The sequence below is a fragment of the Marmota marmota genome, unplaced genomic scaffold (genome assembly GCF_001458135.2).
Source record: "Marmota marmota marmota unplaced genomic scaffold, marMar, whole genome shotgun sequence".
Lineage (NCBI taxonomy): Eukaryota > Metazoa > Chordata > Mammalia > Rodentia > Sciuridae > Marmota > Marmota marmota.
The window spans coordinates 33890647-33911950 of NW_026000229.1; the positions used below are offsets into that span (position 1 = coordinate 33890647).

Below are 21304 nucleotides of genomic sequence, written 5' to 3' on the forward strand. Positions count from 1 at the left end.
TGGGAGGCGGGCCCGGGGGTTCCCGGCCGGGCGCTGGAGGTGCGGGAGCAAGCCCAGGAGGGGGCGGCAGCGGCGGAGTAGCGAAGTGGCTTCGGGAGCATCTGGGCTTCCGCGGGGGGAGCGGCGGAGGAGGTGGGGGCAAGCCGGCGCCCCCGGAGCCCGACTACCGTCCCCCTGCGCCTTCCCCGGCCGCGCCCCCCGCGCCGCCCCCAGACATCCTGGCCGCCTACAGGCTGCAGCGGGAGCGCGACTTCGAAGACCCCTACTCCGGGGGATCGTCCGGCTCCGTAGCCCTTGCCACCCCGGTAGCCCCCGGCCCCACGCCGCCCCCGCGCCACGGTTCGCCCCCCCACCGCCTTATTCGGGTTGAGACCCCTGGGCCCCCAGCTCCCCCTCCCGATGAGCGGATCTCTGGACCCCCATCCAGCAGCGATAGGGTGAGTGCCGCGCCGGGAGGGGCTGGCCAGGAGGGGAGTGGTTGGAGGTCTGGAGGTTGTGAGAGGGACAAAGGTGGCCTGGCCGGGTCTCTTGCTGTCACGGCTCCTGGCGGACACAAGCTTAGTCCCTGACCCTGGGGCTCAAGAGTCTTAACCCACCTTTGTTCAAATTCTCGACCTGCTAATCCGAGATGGGGGCCCCCCCGAACTCTGCTCCTATCTCTTGATGAGACCTCAGGACTAGTGACCCTCCCCCTCTTGGGTTCTGCTCTTGGTTTCGAAGCCCCCAGGGAGCCTGATCCTTGAGCTTTTATTCTAACGGGGATTGAAAAGCACACCACCCTCCTTGCTGGTTTATGGCCTTTCTGCCCCTCAGAGCAGAAGCTCACTGCCCTTTGATCTCTGACCTCTCCCCCAGGGCAAAACCTGCACAAAGCTTTCTCCTCCTGTTTCTCCTCCTCCCCCTCTTCCTTCTCTCCTTTCTTTCCTTAGAGTCCAAGCATCCTTGCAGGTGCTGAAACCCCAGAACAGAGGTGAAGGCTGGGGTTTCTCCTTGTGGACTCTTTGCCTTACCCAGTGAGATTGGAACTGGACGGGCTGTTCTCAAGAGGCCAGGATGGGCACTGTGCAGCTCTTACCAATGATGTTGACCACTGGGGTCCAGGCCCACTCCTTCTCTTGTTCCCCAAGGGCAGTCCCTCTTCAGGACCTGTTGCCCAGATAGGGCCAAGTAGCTGAGTCCATGCTTTCTCTCCTCCTGCCCTCCTTCTATCCAAGTCCATTCTGAGAGAGACTGGAGTGGTTTTATGGATCTGCAGGCACTGGGGTAGGAAGGAGAGCAGGGCAGTCACTGTGCCCCAGGACATCTACAGTGTCTTAGAGTCCTTCTACCCAGTCAACGTTGGCCTTGGCCCTCCCTGACAGAGGAACAGTTGAAAGCCATGCCCAGGTCTCTTAGCTCTAAATCCTAGGACCATGACTCCGTGAGCCACCCTGGCCCTCTTGTCCTTCTTTGTTAAACCCTAGGAACTCAGTTCTGGGGCTTATTTCCCTATTTTCAGCAGAGGAGAACATTTTTATTTTTATTTGATTGGAGAGCAAAGTTGTTGTCTAAATCCACTGGCTCCAGGATTGAGGCTTTCAGCCGAGAAAGTGCCTTTCTGCCCAATTTCCTGGATGAGAGAGATGTGTCAGGGTCAGAACAGAAGCCTCAGGAATGTGAATAATTTTTTCTGTAGTTCCTGCCATGGGGCATGACTGCCAATCGTGGGCCAGGATCCTTAGTCTGCAGAGGAAGATTCAAGGGTACTTTTCCCAGGCTATGCTGTTTCCTTCCTAATTGTCCCTGTCGTTGTGTGATGTGCTGGTGGCGGTGAGGCAGACTGGAGTACTAGGCCTTATTTTTACCGTGGATCAGTTAGTCTCCTCCTCTCTGACCACTGCCTGTTGGCATGTGGGCCTAAGCTGTCCTTGGCCCTTCTCCTCTCCGCAGTGGCTTAGAATGGCCTGACATGCTACCCACCAAGCTGTGGTTCCTCCAGGACAAGGACTGTGTTCTCCTAATATCTGAATCTCCCAAGTGTTTGACACAATGCTTGGCATAAAGAGGGGTACATAAATATGTCCTGAATGGTGACTATACACTACCAGGGTGGCCTGAGGGTCAGGGGCTGCCTAGTAGCAACCCTTGCATGTTTTCCCAAAGATCCCTAAATAAGGGACTGTACCCACTCAGTCATGTAGACAGACCCCTGGTTTCTTCATGCCTTCACTTGGGTCAGCTCTGTGATCTGTGGGCTGTTCAGACCTGGGGGGGGCCAAGAGATGTCTGACTACTTTGTCAACCACAAGGACAGGAATGAAATCCAGCAGGCTCTCCCAGGAGCCACACAGTCTGTTGTTTCTTTAGTGGGTGTGATGAGAAGGACTCAGGATACCATCTGAACTGTCCTAAGGGCAAGGACACTGCCTCAGTGGGCCCTGACCTCGGGATTCTCACCACTTTAAGGAGTGGAGTTTGGGGGATTCCAGAGTCTTTCCCTAGGAAGAGCCCAAACAGGGTTCCTAAGCTTTTACAGTAACCCCAGCTGTCTAAGCACCCCTTAGGCCTACTGAGTGACCTGCAGATCGCACACAAGATGTTTCCCCTGGATAATGAGCACCCCTCTCTCCCTGCACCACCACCCCCCGCCCCTAATGAGCTAGTGTTTCTGTGGTGTGTGGCTGCTTTCTCCCTCCTCTCAGTTCTGCAGAGCCCTTTGACTTGTTGCTTTGGGATCTTTCCTTAGGTGAGATGGGGACTGGGGACCTGGATGTGCCTTGGACTGGCCTGTTCCTGTCCTTCTATTAAAGCCTGGCTACTTACTGCTGGAGGATGGGAGGGATCAGCACTCTGAGAGGGGTTGGTCATGAGGTTTGATGAAATGGGTGGAGGTATTTCTGTGATGAGACTGAGGGTAAAGGAGCCTTGTGCATGTGGGGGCAGGAGAGAACAGGGACCTGGACAAGACCCTGAGAAACCCAGGGGGCTCAGGACCATAACCTTTCTTCCCATGCAGGGTTATGGCTCCCGGCCCACCCTGAAATCCACTGCTGTAGTTGGCAGGTGTGCAAGGGTGACCATCTGGGCAAGCCTGGCAGGGCAGGTGTGGGAGCAGCAGGAGTGGCACCCTGCAAGGGGCAGGCAGGGCTCACCATCTGGCCTCAGGAAATACTCTCCCTCTGGTGCTGGGCCCTTGTCCCGCCTCCAGGAGGTGCTCTGGCAGAGGAACACGAGATCGGGGCCTTCCCTTGATTTGCTCACATTTCTCTGAACTTCAATAGGAAAAATCTGGTGTAATGAGGAAAAGGGATGGATATGGAAATGGTTGAAGCTCTGAGCTGCCTATGATCATCTGCACAGTATGTCCTTTGCCTCTGTCATGCAGAGATGTATGGGTTGGCAGGCAGGGAGTAACATGGCAATAAGATGGTCATGCACCCCATATTGAAACAAGTGCTCTTATTCTTAGCTTATGGCAGAGGTCCTAGGGTTCATGACCCTCTAGCAACTGTGTGTAAGTATATCCCATTTTTCTAGGGAAAGGCTTATAGCTCTCAGATTAGGGGTTTATAGCTCCCAAAAATACAGTCTTAACATTTAAAAACAGATATACCTTATAGATGTAGTCCACATGGATTTGGATCCTCCAGGCTCCAATTCAGAAAGAAGCGAGCAGACAGGTAGAAAGAGAAAAATGAGGGAGGCAGTCGGGAGTGTCTGAAGTCCTGCTCCGAGATTAGGAGGGTGGCTAGAGGCCAGCAATGTAGGACCATTAGCCAGTGTTCATTGGGTGTACTATGTCATTACGTGACACTGACCTAGATGCTTAAAGGGACACCTAGAAGAACTCGGTCCTTGCCTTTTTGTAGTTTGTTGCTTTCATTTGCCTTCTATGGCCTCCATATAGTCCAGATGTCTGATCTGCTTATCTTGCATGCATTCTCTGATAGAAATAGAGAGAGGAGGAAAATTGTAGGAAGGGGAGGGAGGAAATGGTAGAGGTCCAGGTAGAGAGACGTTTGAGGACTGGTTAGACAGCCCTCTGTAGCCTGGGCTGGCCATCTCTGCTATCATGGGTGCTTCAAGGATGGCTGAGACCTGTGGACTACTGAGAGATTATGTCTGGCCCTTCCACTCTACCCAGTACTGCGGCATCACACTTTGGCTCTCATTCTGTCTGGAAGACATCTGTACTGGTTTGCTTGGCTAATAAGTGACTCGTCATGCCTCATCCCTGGCACTCTGCCTGTTGGGAGCTAGGAACAGCTGGGACCCTGAGGACCATGAATTGCTGGCTGGGTCGAGCAAGCCCTGGCTGGGGTCCAAGACTTGAAGGGGTACCTACTGCATACTCCAGTTGCCCTCACCCCAGAACCAGCAAGATGTTATGTGAGAGTAAAGGTGGGGTCTAAACCCTGCATACTGTAGGCTTGTGGGTTCTCCCAGAGCACCCTGAGGCTCTTTAATCTCTTGGAGTTTATTTTGTGTCTGTATGAGCTCCTGAGGACTCCAAAATATGGTCTATTACTCTTTAATGATACAGTGACTGACATTTACTGAGCACTTACTTTGTGCGGTACCATTTTGAAGCATCTGATAGGTATTAGACCAGTTGATCCTTACAGCAACCCTAGGCCTGGGGCAGTGGCACACATATAATCCCAGCAGCTTGGGAGGCTGAGGCAGGAAGATCACAAGTTCAAAGCTAGCCTCAGCAGTTTAGTGAGGCTATAAATAACTTAGAAAGATCCTGTCTCAAAAAAGGGCTGGGGAGAGGCTAGGGTTGTGGCTCAGCAGAGGGGCACTTGCCTAGCATGTGTGACGCACTGGATTCGATCCTCAACACCACATAAAAATAATAAATAAAATAAAGGTATTGTGTTCATCTATAACTAAAAATATTTTTAAATAAATAAATAAAAGGTATTGTGTCCACCTACAACCCCCCAAAAAAATATTGAAAAAGGGGGGGTTGCTGAGGATGTGGCTTAGTGGTTAAGTAATCCTGTAAGGAAGACTCTATTACTATCCCTGGGTTATATATAGAGGAATGCAGCACAGGAATTTGAATGCATGATTTCTCAGCTAGCAGGAAGAAAACCAAGCTTCACAGCCTGGAGGACTGACTCCAAACTGAGCACTATGCCTAGGTCCTCAGTACTGATCACCAGGTGCCCCACAGAGAAGAACTGTTCATGAAGCATATGCTAATGAACAAGGGGAGAGGATCCTTAGAGAAGAGATGAGGGGCATTTTCTGTGATAAATTCACCATGTTCTGAATCCTGGAGATTACCAATCCTGAGATGGTCCTAAGTATCTTAAGAGTTGGTAGCATCAGTCACGTCTGTGACGTTTGAATGTTTTGTAAGCATGGCATTGCTCTTAGAATTAGAAAAGGAAAGTAACAAATCTCTTTCACAGTGAAGGAGTTTCACAGAGAAATAAAATAGGAGAGGGCATTCCAAGAAGTAGGAATATCAGCTACAAAAAGTTTGATCTTGGGAAAAGTAATCAAACTGATTGGTTAACAGTAAGGAAGGGTTCCCATGATTAAATATTTAGGGGAAATACTAAGTTAAACGAAAATTAGATTGATTTATTTGCTGCAGAACTTCTCAGAGGTAAAGTTTTTTTGTTTCATTTTTTCTGTGTGGGGATTGAACCTGAGGCCTTGCAATGTTAGGCAAGTACTTTACTACTGAGCAATATTCTCAGCCCCTAAATTTTAAATTAAAATTTAAATCTACAAGTAAAGAAAAAAAAAAGATGCTACATTTTTCAAAGTTTTAGAAAATCTATCACAAGGTACTGAGAGTCAGGAGACCTGGGTTGTAGTCTCATCTGCACTGCTGACAAGCTGTGTGCCCTGGGAAGCACCTAAACTGTAAGGCCTTAATACCAGAATATAAAAGATTATCATCAGAGCTAACACTTATGGAACACTCACCTCACTCATGTGCCAGCCTGTGGACTATGAATTGTTACAAACTTATTTCCCTCTTCCCTACCCTCTGATATAGGTATGATTGTCATTCTCATTCAACAGATAAAAAAGACAGGTTTCCAGACACTAAATATAATATAATGTTCACTAAAGAAGTGACAGAAATGCAGTGTGGGTAGTTTGGGGACTGTGCAGAACCAACATCCTGAAACATGTGCTCCTTGCTCTGCCTTGGACTTTTATCCCCTGGAGCCCCATGGGTAGGGACATGTTCCCATCCCAACTGCAGAGTGGAAGACAGAACCAGATGGTGGGCCTGCTGGCTACCTCAGGAGAGGCATGGGCAGGAAAGATGCAAAGTAGACAGCTGCTCTGGGAAGGGCACTGCCCATTTGAACAGAAGAGTAGGTCTTGGAAATAGCCTGCTGGGTTCGGAAAGGAGAAGGATATAGGGCCCTCTGGGTAGGAGCTGTTGTTACCCACTACTTTGAAAATATTGTTAGCATTTGAATAACATTCTGATTATACCAGAGGATATATGCCTAAATATCAATCCTGGTGTTGTGTACCTTTCCCAAAGACCTTTGGCTGACTGTCCCTCCCTCTGCCTTTGAGCTAGAGGCTTTGATCCTATTCTCCTGAGAGCCTAATGTTGCAGCCATTACTAGTCAGTCAGAGGTCAAAGTGAATGGGGATCTGGAAGTTGATGTCACTCCAGAGGATGTCGCCTGGGGAGAAGGAGGCCTTCTAGGCAGCCAGTAATTATGTCTTGAATATACTCTGTGTGGAGGGCCCTGGGTTGGTTGGATGGAGGACACAGCAGTGGGGACATCAGAGGGGGCCGAGGGGCCACAAACAAAATAACAAATTGTGGTAGATCTGAAGTCTAGGGGGCGGGTTCTCCCACTGAGCAGTTCACCCTCACAGACTTAGAAACACTGTGGAAGTAGCCTGGGCTCTACTGGGTTCCTTGGTGCCCTTGTGGTTGCCACATCCTGCTAGCCTTCCCAGCTGGCATCTCTGCTGCTGCTCCCTTTCTGAGCCCTGTGGGTGGCTCTTCTGGGCACTCCAGCCCAGGGCGAGGGGCCAGGGCTTCCTGGAGTAGGGTGTGGAGCCAGGAGTGGAACAGAGGAGCCATTGAGCTGCCCGCAGAGCTGCCACCTGGTTGCCCACAGGCACTGGGGAGGCCCCCACCAGCCTGGGAGGGGTCGCAGCTCCAGGAACTAGCCCAGGATTCCAGTGGGAAGCTGGCTGCTGCAGCTCTGTCCATATGTAGTGAGGGATGGGTGAAGGGGCTCTGTGTAGTGGTGGGGTAGGAGGGCTTGCACTAGGATCCTCTGTTCACCAAGGGGTGCAGTTTCACTTGGAAAGACAGTCCTCCTTTATGACTCCACCCAGATTTATGCTTCCTCTCTATTCTGAATGAACAAAGAAAAGAGTTTCATTGTCCCTTCTTCCTGTTTTATGTGAATGGATGTAACAGATAATTACTAAGAGTTTACAGGCACTGGATATTTAGCAATAGACTTGGGCCCTGCCCTCAGGAAGCCCACAGTCTTCAGGAAGATGTCTATTAAAACAAATATTTACCACAGTGTGACAATAGCCCAGCACAGAGGCACCTCACAGGCAGGCCTGTGTGAGCATGGAAGAGTTTTCTAAAGAAAGAAAATAATGAGTAAGGGTTGGTCATGCCAGAAGGAATACGAAAGAGATCTAGGCAGAAGGAAGGCCTCTGAGGTAGAAAAGAGCAGAGTGTTCAGGGAACAGTGATCCAGGGTTGGTAGAGAGAAACCACAAAGGAAAGTGGAATCTTACATCTCTGTTAACTGGATTTTTCTTAAAGCAAGAGAGCTATTATAAGGTCTAAGGATAACCCGTCAGATGATTCAGACCCTGTTGAGTACCTGCCGCAGATGAGTGTGAGGCTGGGTGCTGCCTGGCAGAGTTACCAACAGTGGGCTGACTCTAGAGCGCCCTTGGTCAGGGGTGGGGTTGTGGGTGCCATTGGCCTGGGAAGAAGCAAGCAATAGGGTGCAGGTGACAGGTAAGTGGATTTCATATTTCTGCTTTCTGGAAAGAAGCGGATTAGGGGTGAAGAGCTACAAGGGAAGATAGGAGGTGAAGGAATAAAGACGTTTTTCCTAGTGCCTACTATATGCCAGCTGCTTATTGGAGCTGAAGAGACAAAAATGATAAAGCGCTCCATGCTGGTGGATGATCTGGTGGTGGTGGTTGCAGAGGCAGGGTGTGAGATGGGGTCATTCCAGAAGTAGGCGGAAATGCAGGGGATGTAAAGGAGCCGAGGTTTGACTGGAACAAGGTGGGAGTGGAAGACCTGAGGGATGACATGTTAGCAGTCTTTGGGAACCTCAGAATCCTTTAGAGGGGCCATCAGGGGTTGAAGGAACTTGCCAAAGGGGTCTCTGGGAGTTTCCTTTCTCCATTTCTGCCTTTCTAGGGGTCACCATTCCTATATCCTTTCACCCAGGCCAGGGTGGTCATCCAGAGGGACTTCCAGCTCAGCTAGCTCCTACATCCCTGATCCAGCTCAGAACTAAAGTCTACTCTGTGATTTGGGGAAAGGTAGGAGTGGCCCTTCCTCGTAGCACAGGCCACAGAGCCATCTTGTGGAACCCAGTGATGTGGTACTCTTAGAGTGCTGACAGCCCTGAGTGGGTTGGGCTGTCTCCACCTCTGCTGGCCCATCAGGAAAAGCCCATACCTAGCTTGGAGAAAGACTCTATTGTCCTTAGCTGTGCCCTGCCCTGAGCATCTTGGGCACCTTGGGCACCTCTGCAGGGTGTGTAGCTTTTGGTTTGTTCTGCCTTGACTGGATATGGGGACAGAGATGTGGCCATGAGCCACTTGTATGGGATAGAGGGGCAGCTTGAAAAGTAGAGGGATAAGGTGGGGACTTTCTTATCTCTGTCCCTTAGTACCAAGGGAATTTCAGCATAGCCTCAGGGCTTCCCCAAGCCATCTCTCTCCTAGGTCAGCTGAGATGCCCACTGATGTCAGGTTGGTGGCCCTTTGCACAAAGGGCATGAGTTCCAATCTATTTCCCCACTTACGCAAAATGGTATTGGACATGTTACTCCCTAGCTGCCCTGGGCCTCGGGTGATAATGATACCCACATGACGGGGACATTGTGAGGATCAATCTATAGAACTGTGGCAAAGTGAATATTCAGCTTTCCTTCCTTGAGGGCTGGCATCTATTTATATTTGTTCAGCATCTGGAAGTGCAGTGGTGGGCATGGACCATGCTAATCTCTGAGTTGCCTCACCATTCCCTGCTTGCTTTTTAAACTCTTCTAATACCATTGTAACCAGTTCTCTGAATTAAATTCTCTCTGTTGAACCACTTGGCGTTAAGTTCTTGTCCAGCTTGGACCCAAAGGCATGGCACAATAACCTCACCCTGACCATTTAGGCTAGGACGTGGTCCAGAGGTACAAAATCAGCAGAAAAGAAAGATGCATCACTGTGGCAGCCTATTTTAGGACCCTGCAAAGGAAGAGTGATAACTAATCCCTATCTAAGCTCAGAAACTTCTCTTGGTAGCTGGGACTCTGGGTTTGAGGCAGCCTACCCAGGACTAGCATCAATGGATGGAGTTGGGAGAAGCAGACCTGCCTCAATTGTCTGAAGGCCCTGTCTTTGCCCTTTTCCCACAGTTGGCAATCCTAGAAGACTATGCGGACCCATTTGATGTTCAGGAAACTGGTGAAGGTTCAGCAGGACCTTCAGTAGCCCCAGAGAAGGTCCCTGAAAATGATGGCTACATGGAGCCCTATGAGGCCCAAAAGATGATGGCTGGTAAGTAACAGAGGGAAAGGGGAGGTGCTCCCTGAAGCCTGGCCTCTGTGAAACAGGCTCTGGGGCCCCTCAAGTCTAAGGACTCCTTGGTCCCTAGAAAATATGGAGAAAGCCTTTGCCAGGTCCTTAGGAGTGATAGCCACTGCCTTCAAGGTAGTCTTTTTTGGAGGAGGAGCTGTGACTTTTGGCTCTGAGGCCATAGAGGAGGCCATACAACCCAAGGTCAGATAGAGGCATTCGAGATAGGAAGGGCAATATAGTGGTGGGAGGTCAAGGTTCCAAAAAGGAATCTAAAAAGATTTGAAAAGAAAATCATGAGCTTTTGAGAAGGGTGATGAGTTTGAAAAATATTATATCAAAGTGAAACATCTTTATGGCATTGGAAACATGACTAGAAATATAGTGTAGGTGCCATGAGGCTGGGCAAAGAGTTAGGGTGGGGAGAAATGAACAAGACCTGGCCTTGGGGAAAAGAGGCCAAAAGAGGATCTGGAGATGGAGTCCAAATGGGAGTGATCAGAGAGAAAGACAATGATGGATCAATCTAAACCAAGATTCAAGCCAGGGTGAGAGAATATTGATTTAGGGGAAAATACTGTTAGTCCTTGGGCATATTGGGAGTTAAGATGAGATACCAAAAGGACAGTGAAGCACTTCAAAGGTAGGAATGAAGAGCTTGGATTTGGTTCAGAAGGGGGAATAGAGTCACTATGAATTCTTGAGCAAGAAAGAAATGAGATAAACTATGGTGCAGTTGTGCATGGCCTGTAATTCCAGCACCTCAGGAGGCTGAGGCAGGAGGATTGCAAATTTGAGGCCAGTCCTATCTCAAGATGAAAACTAAAAAAAAAAATTAAAAAGGGCTGGGGATATAGTTCAGTGATAGAGAACTCTTGGGTTCAATTCCCAGACTAAAAAAAAAAAAAAATGGTGGGGATAAATTGGGATTACTGAGGCTTTAGTGTGCAGAATGAACTGGAAGAACTGACATCAGTACGTTGAGCAAAGTAAGTTAGCAAACTGGTATGGAAATTGCTGGAGTTTTAAGGACCAATACTTTAGATCTCTTTCTTCCTTTCCTGGGCTTGGGAATAATTGAGGAATAAGATTAAAGAAACAGATGGAGATTAAAATGTCTATTACTGATAAAGTTGATTGGAGAATATTACCTCACTACAATCATCACAATGGGCTCCTTAATACTTTGCCACAGAATTAAACTTGCCCACTCAGACTTGGGCAACAAAGGACAGCCATAAGCCTCTACATGGAGGCAGGCCACTCACTGCAAGGAAAAAGTAGCCAAAGGCAGATATAAGTAAGAGAATGAAAATTTATTAGCCAATCAAACTGCTCTTCCTCCAGAGAGGTAGGTAGGAGGCAGAGAGCCTCTGGAGTGTTATCCCAGGAGTATTGTTCCCAGGAACCCTGAAAAAACAAGCCTGTGAAGTGGAGGTTCACCTTGGCAGTAATCTAGATATGTAAAGATGAGGGTGAAAATCATCAGGAATTGGCAATGAACCATTGGGATTTAGATAATGACAATGATGGGTCAGGTTCAAGGAAAATAGTATAGTGGACAGAAATGAAGAAAGTGAGAAGGTGGTACCTCGTTGAAGTCAGAGGGGTGTGGACCATGAATGCTCATATATATATATATGGTGGGGAGGGTACTGGGGTTTGAACTCGGGAGCACTCAACCACAGAGCCACATCCCCAACCCTATTTTGAATTTTATTTAGAGGAAGGGTCTGACTGAGTTGCTTAGTGCCTTGCTTTTGCTGAGTCTGGCTTTGAACCCATGATCCTCCTGCCTCAGCCTCCCAAGACACTGGGACTATAGGGATGCGCCACCACGCCTGGCTATATACATATTTTTTGATAGTAGCTATGTAGCTTTTAAAATCAGATTTTCAGTGGGGTCAGTGATCCTGAAAAGAGATTGACTAGTTTGGAGGAAGGTGGTGAGTTTGAAATGATATGATGTCAAAGCAAAACATCTTTTTGGCCTTGGGTATATGACTAGATTATAGATGCAGTGGGAGCCATGAGACAAGTAGTTTAAAAGTTAGGGCAGGAAAAAATGAATAAGACTTGACTGTCTTGGAAAACAGACCAAGAGAGGATCCAGGAAGAGTCCAAATGGGAACGATTAGAGAAAAGACAATCCATGAAATTGATTTGTGGAAGAGGAAAGTTCACAGTGGGGTTGGTCAGAGTGCCTGAGTAACAAAGAAGTGTTTCCTGGTTTTAGTGAAATAATGTCACTTGGGATAGGAGGAAATGAATGGAGCTGGGCAATGAGGAGAAGATGAGGTAGGGGAGGACCATGACCCAGTTTCCTAAACATTTCAACTTCATCTGCCCAGTCTTGCTGACTGTCATGGGATCCTTTTTCTGCCTTTCAGTCTGATGCCCATGTGCCTCTGTCTTTCTTGGATCCCCTGCTTGTAGAGCCCTGGAACTGTTTGACTTGGAGGGTTCCCCCTCTTTTTTCTCTTGGTGCTAGGGTTTGAGCCCAAGGCCTCATGCATTCCAGAAGTATTTTGAGGGTGAGGAACCCAGGATTTCTGACTCCTGAGTTCTTCCAGAGCCAGGACATCTCCTTTGAAAGAGACCTGGCTCATGGTGAGGAGCATTGCTGGAGAGGTGCCCTGGTCACAGGCATCTCTTCCTCCTTGCATCTCTCCCTCCTTCTTGCCCTGGCAGAAATCCGGGGCTCCAAGGAGACCGCAGCTCAGCCCCTGCCTCTGTATGACACACCCTATGAGCCAGAGGAGGAGGGGGCCTCCCCAGAGGGTGAGGGAGCCACTTGGCCCCGGGAGTCCCGCCTGCCTGAAGATGATGAGAGGCCCCCCGAGGAGTATGACCAGCCCTGGGAGTGGAAGAAGGAGCGGATTTCCAAAGCCTTTGCAGGTGAGTCTTGATGGGAAGGCAGATATGCTGGGGATTCTGAGCAGCTTCTCAGACTCAGGAGAATGAAAGGAATAGATCCCAGGAACCCAGGGAGGTCCAGGAATGGGTCTTCAGGGCAGAGTTGAGTTCTGTACCAAGGATAATGAGGACTTGGGCAGTGTAGACACACACTGAGCACAGGGTCAGGGAATGGAATGGGAAAAGGATGAAGGCATTTCCCTGCATCACCATCTCTCAGAGGACAAGGCCATTTCCATCTTTTAGGGGCTGGATATACTTAAAAATAAAGAAATTTCAATACAAAGCTTATAAAGCTTGTGGTGTATATTAAATACATTTAACAAAAGAGGGCATTTAATACTTCAGACAATGAAAATAGCTGTGGCAAAGTAACCTGAATTCTAGGACTGTGTCTTCCAGTGGTAGGCCCAGCCCCAGAGGGATCTCTGAGCTGCAGTGGAGGCTCTGAGAAATCCCCTGATTGCTGAATGAAGATCAGATTTCTCTTGTCCTAACCACACCATTGTTGGTTCTCAGTTGGGATTCCACCATGGAAAAGTTCAGGTTGGCTGTCAGAGATGGGCAGAGGTGGGTGGAGAAATACCCCCAGTAGGGAAAGGGCTTTCATTCATGAACCTTTGAGGGCTTAAACACCATTAGACTTCATTCTTGTTCCCATGTCCCCTCACTCCTCCTTGGACAAGAGGCTCATCCTGGAGCTGGACCCAGCCCTCCACTCTGCCCTCCCCACCCTGGCAGCCAGACTGGGAAACCTCAGTTTTCTAATTTGCTTCCTGTAAAGCACACACCATTGAGGATGGGCCATTTATCTCCAGAAGTCTCCTTGGAGAATCAATACTGTTTGGATTGCTTAATGGGAAAATCTATGCTGATCATTAGGAAACCTCGTTAGCAGTCCTGCAGCCGAAGGTGGCGTCACTTTTCTTGAGGTTGGGAGGGGCATTACATTTCAAAAAACATCTGCCCCCAAGTCTGAGTGTTTCTGACAACATGAAGCTAAGCTGTCACATTCTCACTGCCCAAGAATTCTCAGGCTGGGGGTGAAAGAAGAAGGGGAAACAAGGCTGGGAATGTCAGGAGGATGTGGAAGCCCGCGTATAGTACCAGAGGTGTGGGTAGCTCCTGATACCACTTTTTTTCCTTTTCTGGTCCCTTTGGGGATTGGGGGTTTAGATAGTTCAAATGAATGGGGCCCATGGGGCTGGCAAAGAAAGACTATGTCCTGCTGCTTGCCACTAAAGCCTCCCAGGCTTTGACCAGGGCAGCCTAGTATGTGGTCCGTAGTTGTTCTGTCCAGCCCCTAAGTGAGTCCTCTTCCCTCCCCAGAAGCTGCCCTTGCCTCTGCTCTCCCCCTTCTCCTTTCTAGGCTGTCCTATATCCTAGCTCTGGGTTTTGGTCTCAACCTCTGCCTCTTTCTCTGTCTCTGTCACTGTCTGTCTCTCTTCTTCCTTCTGCTACTGGCTCCAGTTGACATAAAGGTCATCAAAGACCTACCTTGGCCTCCGCCTGTGGGACAGCTGGACAGCAGCCCCTCCCTGCCTGACGGGGACAGGGACATCTCCGGTCCAGCCTCACCCCACCCTGAGCCCAGCCTGGAGGACAGCAGCGGTGGGTCCTGTGGGGGCTTCTGGCCAGGGTGACATGTCCTCACCTCTTAGACCCTGTGGGTTTGGGTTGGTGGAGCTGAGAAGTGGGGCAAGGTGTGGAGAATCCAGGAAGAATTCCTCTTGCCCTGGAGGGAGAGGGAAAAGATAAAATGCATATTCCTCCCTCCTCCCTCAGCATCTGTGGTGAAGTGTCTCCTTAGGGAGACCCCTTTCTAATATGTTCCCAACTGTGCCACAAAGATCTACTGTTTTTTAGTCGGCTTCTTTGGTTAGAGCTTTGCCTGATAGTGCAGACCCTTATGAGGCATGGGGGAGGTGCTGGCAGAAGAAGCTCTAACTGAATAAAGCAGAGGATCTGGTGACTGAAGGACAATAAAGGCTTGAAAGTGCTACAAGGAGAAAGAGCCTAAATAACGAGGGGGGGGTGGGCGAGGTACTGAATTTACCTTCTGTGTTTAGTTTTGCCTAGAATGGGCACCCAAGAGTGGGTATGGACATATGTGTATGCACACAAGTGTGAGCATCTGTTTGTACCCTTGTGCCCGAGAGTTGGAGGTCTTTTGTAAATGCAGGTGCATGTGTTCATGTGGCCATATGACCCACTGGGGTGGCCCTCTCTTGTGCAGGCTCAGCGGTCAGACTGCCTGGTCTGGGACAGGCAGAGTCACCTCCCTGGGTTTCCATGGGTGGGGGAGGGGAGCCCGTGGGCAGCGACCTTGGGGCGGGTAGGGCAGGCTGTCTGGTGGCTTTGGGCAGGATTAGCCTGTCAGGATGGCACCAAGGGGAATCGGATAATTGTTCTCAGATCGATAAGTCATTTCTACAGAATGGCTTGGCAGGGTGATTTGGAGAACGGTAATGAACTCTGAGGAGAAGAAAGAAACAATATTATCAGCACTGAAGCCACCCTGAGGGGGATGGAAGAGGGGAAGGCAGTCAGAGGCTCCTGGGAGAGCATCTGAGTGGTTTCTCGTGTTGCTCCCCTCTATCACCTCCCTGTGTGGCACTAGAGGCTACACCTTCCCCCCACCCACCCAGGATGGGCCCAGGATGATGTCCCTAAAACTGGTCAGGACTGTGAGTGTGTACCACCCTTCCAGAACATGCATTTGGCTCCTTAAAGGCTTGGAGGAAATGGGGCAGGGTAGTGGCTTTTCAGTAGGGCATTACCTCCAGGGTCTTCAGAAGCCATGACCCCTGTGTTCCCTACAGCCCAATTTGAAGGATCGGAGAAGAGCTGCCTGTCACCTGGCCGGGAGGAGAAAGGACGGCTACCTCCCCGACTCTCTGCAGGGAACCCCAAGTCAGCCAAGCCTCTAGGCCCAGAGCCCAGCAGCCCTCTGGGGGAGTGGACAGATCCAGCACTGCCTCTGGAAAACCAGGTGTGAGTGTCTGTGTCCAGCTGGGGACTCCCTCACCTCTCCTCCCTTCCTGTCACTGGCTTCCCTGCAGGGGACACCCACAAATGGGTGGACCTGGACAGCGAGGGACCCAGCAGGGATGCCCCCCTTCCTCTCTCTCATCCTCAGCTGGTACCACGGGGCCATCAGCCGAACAGACGCCGAGAACCTGCTCCGGCTATGCAAAGAGGCCAGCTATCTGGTGCGCAACAGTGAGACCAGCAAGAATGACTTCTCTCTCTCCCTCAAGTGAGTAGGGGATGCTGCAGGTGGGGGCACAACCCGTGGGGCAGGAAGAGACTCCAATATTCTCCCCCCATGCCCAGCAAAGCTGGAGAGGTTCCTATTCCCCTTGAACAACTGCTGACTCCATGGCAGGCATCCTGACATGTCTGAGACTCATTCCCTGCTCTCTCGGAGGAAACCAACAAGCTGCAGCATCCAGTTCAGAAGGGTTCTGTCATTCACTAGCTGTGTGGCCTAGGGCCCCCTTAACCTCTTCAGGCCTCAGTTGCCTTATAATAAAAAGGAATAATAATATTCATCTTATAGGGAAGGATTAAATGAAATAATATATGAGAAGCACTTAGCATGGTGCTCAATAAATTATCACCATCACCATTGTTAATGGAAGTACGAGATGTTCCAGAAGCACAGACAAGGAGATAGAAGAGCTTTGCCTGAGGGAGTCTCAAGGGTAAGATGGGGGGCTGGGGCTTGGGAGGAGGGCAGAGCAGTGGACACAGAGCTACTCCTGTTTACTCTGAGGAAGTATATGTTTGGGGCAGAGTCCTGGAAGAGGTAACAAATTGGGGCAGAGTCCTGGAAGAGGTAACAAAGGCTGGGCCCTCCGTTTCCATTAGCCATGCTCCCTAGGAGCAGATATGCACAGCCCAGCCTCAGCCTTCCAGGTTCCCTGGTGGACCAACCAACCTTCCTCTTGGTGACCAGGAGTACTATAGCCTACATAAGGCCGCTGTCCAGGGCTTCCCTGCTTCACCAGCAGACACCTACACCACTTCCTACTGCATTCTCTGGAGGCATTAGATAACAGGTATTATTCCCCCACCAACACCACCCCCACACCTCCCAACTTTAAGTAAATCCAATTTGTGGAAATGTGGGATTACTGAACCTTATACATTTAGGGGATGATTATTTAACTTTACTAAAAGATTGTGGAAAAAGTACAAAAATATGGTTAAGTAACCTGAGTTCTCTTCTTGAGTTTGATAAAAACTGTGTGACCTTAGACAAATCACTTAACCTCCTGGCCTTGGTTTCTCCCTTTGCAAATGTCTTAGAACACTCAGATTCCTTAAAGCTGTCATATTCTAGAGGTCTGCAGATTACAAAACCAAAGGAGCACTTTGGGAAAAATTCATTTGTCAAGATTTTGATACACATAACTTTAGGTGGTATATTTCTTTAAAAATTATAGTTAAAATTTATGGAGCATACCCAAGCAGCATGTATACCATCTCCAAACCAACTACCATCCTGCCACTTAGATCTCTTTTATACACATAGATTCAAGAGGTTTGTGACTTGGTCAAGGTCCCCAACAGGGAGGGCATGGTCATGCTCACCTATAGGCCCATCTATTCAGGAGGTAGGCTGAGGCAGGGGAATCAAAGACCGCCTCAGAACAGCAAGGTGCTAAGCAACTCAATGAGACCCTGTCTCTAAGTAAAATACAAAATAGGGCTGGGGATGTGACTTAGTGATCGAGTGCCCCTGAGTTCAATCCCTGGTACCCCCCTCCCCCCCAAAAAAAAAAACACAGTTGGGCTGAATGGCTCCACCCCTCATCAAGTGCTGTATGCCTGCAGTCTGTACTGTCCAGTGCAGGGAGAGACACCAGTGTCTGGCTCCCTGGAGTGGAACTAAGGAGTAGAGCTAAGCAGGAGTAGGGGGCTGCCTTTTACTGGGGAGTAAAGAGAAGAGGCCCTCCTGGACTCCTACTCCAGCCCCCAGCGTCTGTCTGCCAGAGCCTCGTTTGCATATAAATGGCTTCTCTGAAATACAATTATGGTTTCTCTTCTCTCCCTAATGGAAGGGCTTTCACTGGTAATTAAACAGCTTCCTCAAAAAGCCCTGCTAGCCTTAGCCCTGTGGTCAGCTGGTCCCACCCCAGCCCCACCCCCACCCCTGAGTGTCTGGCAAGGGCTTGGGTATGCTCCAGGTCCTAATGGACTCTTGGGACTTGTCCTGGAAGGTTGAAAACATAGTCACCCCTCTCCCTGTGAGGTCGGTTATGCAGGTAGAGCTGAGATCTCTGGCCACTTGTTGCCCTTCTTGGCAAATCTGTCCCTTGAGGAGAAAATATAATGTACAGTTTTGGGGAGAGGCCCCCAAGTAGACTGGGAGAGGGGGTCATTTCCAAACTGGGAGAAGGTGAGGGAAGGCCTGGACCTTGGCATGGAGCACACAGGGGAGGGTGACTGCTCCCTGCCTTCCCTCTCCTATTCACAAGGGCTCTACTAGCCTCAGGACTCCTCCCCTCCAGGGCTTGTGCAGTTAGTCAACCCCAGGCATTATTGCAGTTCCACAGATGACCTGACACACACCCTGGGGCCCCCAGCCTTCTCCCAGCAGGCTTCTAAGGCTTCAAGTACTGAGAGGAGGCAGGGATGGAGTTAGGGGTCTATTTTTCTCTCCTCAGTCTCCCCACTCCCTGATTTCTCACTTGTAGGCCTAGTGAAAAGGGTCCAGGCAGAGCCTTCTTTGCACCCAGGCAGAGAAGGCAAGCGGTATTCTTTTCAATCCTTACCTCTCAAAGAATGAAGGCCTCAGGATGGAGGTTATCCCCTTGATGTTTCTGCTTCCTACACTGGCTTCTTAGCCCTGTCCTTTTCCCCAAGTGGTCTCTGAGTAGGCAGCAGCAGCCAAGTCAAGCTTCAGGACTCCCCCAAACATTCCATTGCCTGTGGGTGAGTTTCAGACCTGGTGCCCAGCAGACCAAGTCTGTGATAGTTTAGACAAACATTTTTGCTGGCATGGTTTTGCAATCTCTCTGAAACTCAGAGTGCCCACCTGGACATTTAGAGCTGGCTAAAGTTTTGCACAATGACATCCCTGTCTGGAGGGCAGGGCCAGCACCAATGCTGTTTTCCAGGGTGGTACAGGGACACGAGAAAGGCAGTGGAGCCCCTCCTCTCTAAGAAAGGGAACAGAGCTACAGCCTGGAGGTGATGTCATTCTAGGCCCAAGGGCTGGATGGATGAGTTGAGGCCTTGGCCTAAGGCCCAGATAGCAAGAGGGGGAAGGGATGTCCCCAGGAGGAGTCAGCTGAGCCTTCCTAGATTTGGGAGGGGACTTCCAGATCAGCTTGCTTTCTCCCCCAGTCTTTGCAAGGTAGAGCCCCAAACAAGATTTGGTTACCACATCTGTCCACCCACCTTCCTGCCAAGGGCATCTGTGGCTCCACATGAGTCATCAGGAGCCCTCACAGGTGTCATGCCATATAGCTCAGGAAGAATGAGGCTAAATTGGCCCTGGTTCCAAAATCTGAAGAGCAGGGGTGCTTGGATTCCAGGGCTGGGGGTACTGGTCACTCCACTTTGCATCTGCACACACCCTGTACACTCACTTTATACACAACATTTATATGTTACCTTGATCCAGTGCCTAATGCTACTTACCATACCAGCAAGAAACCCTCCACACCCCTGCTTTCTAGACTCCCATCATCTCCCACCCTCAGCTGGCTTGCATTAGGACTGGGAAAGGTTACTGGATGGCCAGGTGGGGAAACTGAGGAGAGTCCCCACTCACCAGGGTGTCTTTCCCTTCCCAGGAGCAGTCAGGGCTTCATGCACATGAAGCTCTCCCGGACCAAGGAACACAAGTATGTGCTGGGCCAGAACAGCCCACCCTTCAGCAGCGTCCCTGAAATCGTGCACCACTATGCCAGCCGCAAGCTGCCCATTAAGGGGGCCGAACACATGTCCCTGCTGTACCCCGTGGCCATCCGGACTCTGTAGATGTGAGGCCAGGGCACCATGATGGACCTGGACCCAGACCTGTCACCTGGCTGAAGGCAGTGTCTCTTCCCAGGGACATGAAACCTTTCTTCTCCTTGCCCTGGGATCTAGTAGACGCTGGAGGTTCCTTAATTTATTCTAAAGGGGAAAGGCTACTGGGGCCTTTGAATAAGGGGTTGGCTGGAGCTGGAGCTGGAGCAAACCCTGGAGAGAAAGGATAACCCCTGGAGGAAAGAGACTCCAGAGCTGCTGGTCTCCTGGGGAGTTTTAAGATTGGCATTTCCGGCCCCTTTCCAACCCAATGGAAGAGGTAGCCACCTTTCTCACCACCCTCTCCCTACTGGGTCAGTGCGGGGTGAAACAGGACGTCCACCCTCTCTCCACCTCCATTTCCCCCTACCCCAAGCACCCGAGGGATCGGCCCAGAGTTTGGTGCCGGGAGTGGGAAAGGCAAACGCCTGGGTAGGAGACGCCTGGGGGTGGGAGGGAGAGATGAGGAGAAGGGTTAGGTCCAGAGGGAACTGTGCAGTCCCTGGGCCGCCCCGGCTCCCGGCCAGAGGCAATAAATAAACCCGATCCTGCCAGGCACAGCCGCGTCCGCGCCTCCGGCGCTGCCCCCGGGTTGACAGGGGAGGGAACGGGAAGAGAGCACAGATTATGTTTATAAATCAGCTCTGGAGCCGACACAGGCCGGCTGTGAAAAGCATTTTCGAAACATCAAGTTCCTTCCTTTGACGAGATGTCAAAACATCCCCCTCCGCCCCTACCCAGGCTGGGGCTCCCAGGGCCCGCTGGCCACGCGGCGACCCCTCCTCGCCGCACTGCCCAGCGCGGCTCCCCAAGAGCGCGTCCAATTTCCTGCCAACAGCCATTTGTCTGGGAGGAGGGGAGACGCGCAGAGACAAAGAGGCAGCGCGCCAGGCGGGAGGGAGTGGGGCGGCCCTGCCACGCGGAAGACGCGCGCCCGCGGAGGCGGGAAGGCGGCGGGGCGGGCTGCGGGGGTCCAGCCTCGCATTCTTTCCGCAGTATTCTGGGGCTGGCCGCACCTCCCTTAGCCCCTGATTGACAGGGCAGTGCCTGGCAGCCTGTGGGCCTCGGCCCGAAGCTCCCCACCTAGGCTTTTGTCGCGGGGTTGGCCGTGGGCGCCCCCTGGTGGTCGTGCTTCGAACCATCCGCCCGCGACGTGGTGCCACCCACACCCACAAGTTACCCTAGCGACGCCCCTGCCCGCGCTGACTTCTGGAACCTGCCAACGCCTGTGGGCCCGGACCTTTAGAATACCCACTGGGCCGTGGGGCAGAGCGGAACTGCTGGCCGGCTCTCAGTTTCCACAAGACAACTGAACAGAAATTGATGGACAAACACCTTAAGGAAAGGGCTCCCTGGGAGGGCAATTTGAGGACCTCTTCCACAACCCAAACATGCAGCTCCGAAGTGTGCTGTGAATCACAGAACTTGGGAGTTTCTCATTCTTTTGATCTGTCAAAAGTAGGAAATCCGTGGAGACGAAAAGAATCACTTGAAATTGGGCATTGTTTCAGAAATTCCCTCATAGAAGGCTGCCCTATCTTGAGGTAGACTGGAGAGCATCAGTCATTTTGCATACGAAAACAGAGTCCTGAAGAGT

At 50.7% G+C, this 21304-nt stretch overlaps 1 protein-coding gene across 2 annotated transcripts; it reads left to right on the top strand.

Annotated features, from left to right (window-relative positions):
• Positions 1-304: 304 nt before the first annotated feature.
• Shf (Src homology 2 domain containing F) lies at positions 305-19894 on the top strand. Of its 2 annotated transcripts, XM_048793782.1 has the most exons (8): positions 305-437; positions 9606-9747; positions 12457-12663; positions 14152-14292; positions 15504-15675; positions 15821-15940; positions 16244-16388; positions 19491-19626. In XM_048793782.1, exons 2-7 carry the CDS (start codon positions 9714-9716, stop codon positions 16317-16319), a joined length of 750 nt encoding a protein of 249 aa, XP_048649739.1. In that variant the 5' UTR covers positions 305-437; positions 9606-9713; the 3' UTR covers positions 16320-16388; positions 19491-19626. The 2 variants fall into 2 exon arrangements, with proteins under 2 accessions (XP_048649739.1, XP_048649740.1); XM_048793783.1 differs by lacking the exon at positions 16244-16388 and having other exon boundaries at positions 15504-15673; positions 19491-19894.
• The last annotated feature ends 1410 nt before the right edge of the window (positions 19895-21304 follow it).

Excerpts from the sequence above, each read along its gene's own strand:
- Shf (XM_048793782.1), top strand. The coding sequence starts at position 9,714 with ATGGAGCCCTATGAGGCCCAAAAGATGATGGCTG. Across the intron at positions 12,664-14,151 it reads GATTTCCAAAGCCTTTGCAG|TTGACATAAAGGTCATCAAA; the intron begins GTGAGTCTTGAT and ends TACTGGCTCCAG. Across the intron at positions 15,676-15,820 it reads CTGCCTCTGGAAAACCAGGT|CTGGTACCACGGGGCCATCA; the intron begins GTGAGTGTCTGT and ends TCTCATCCTCAG.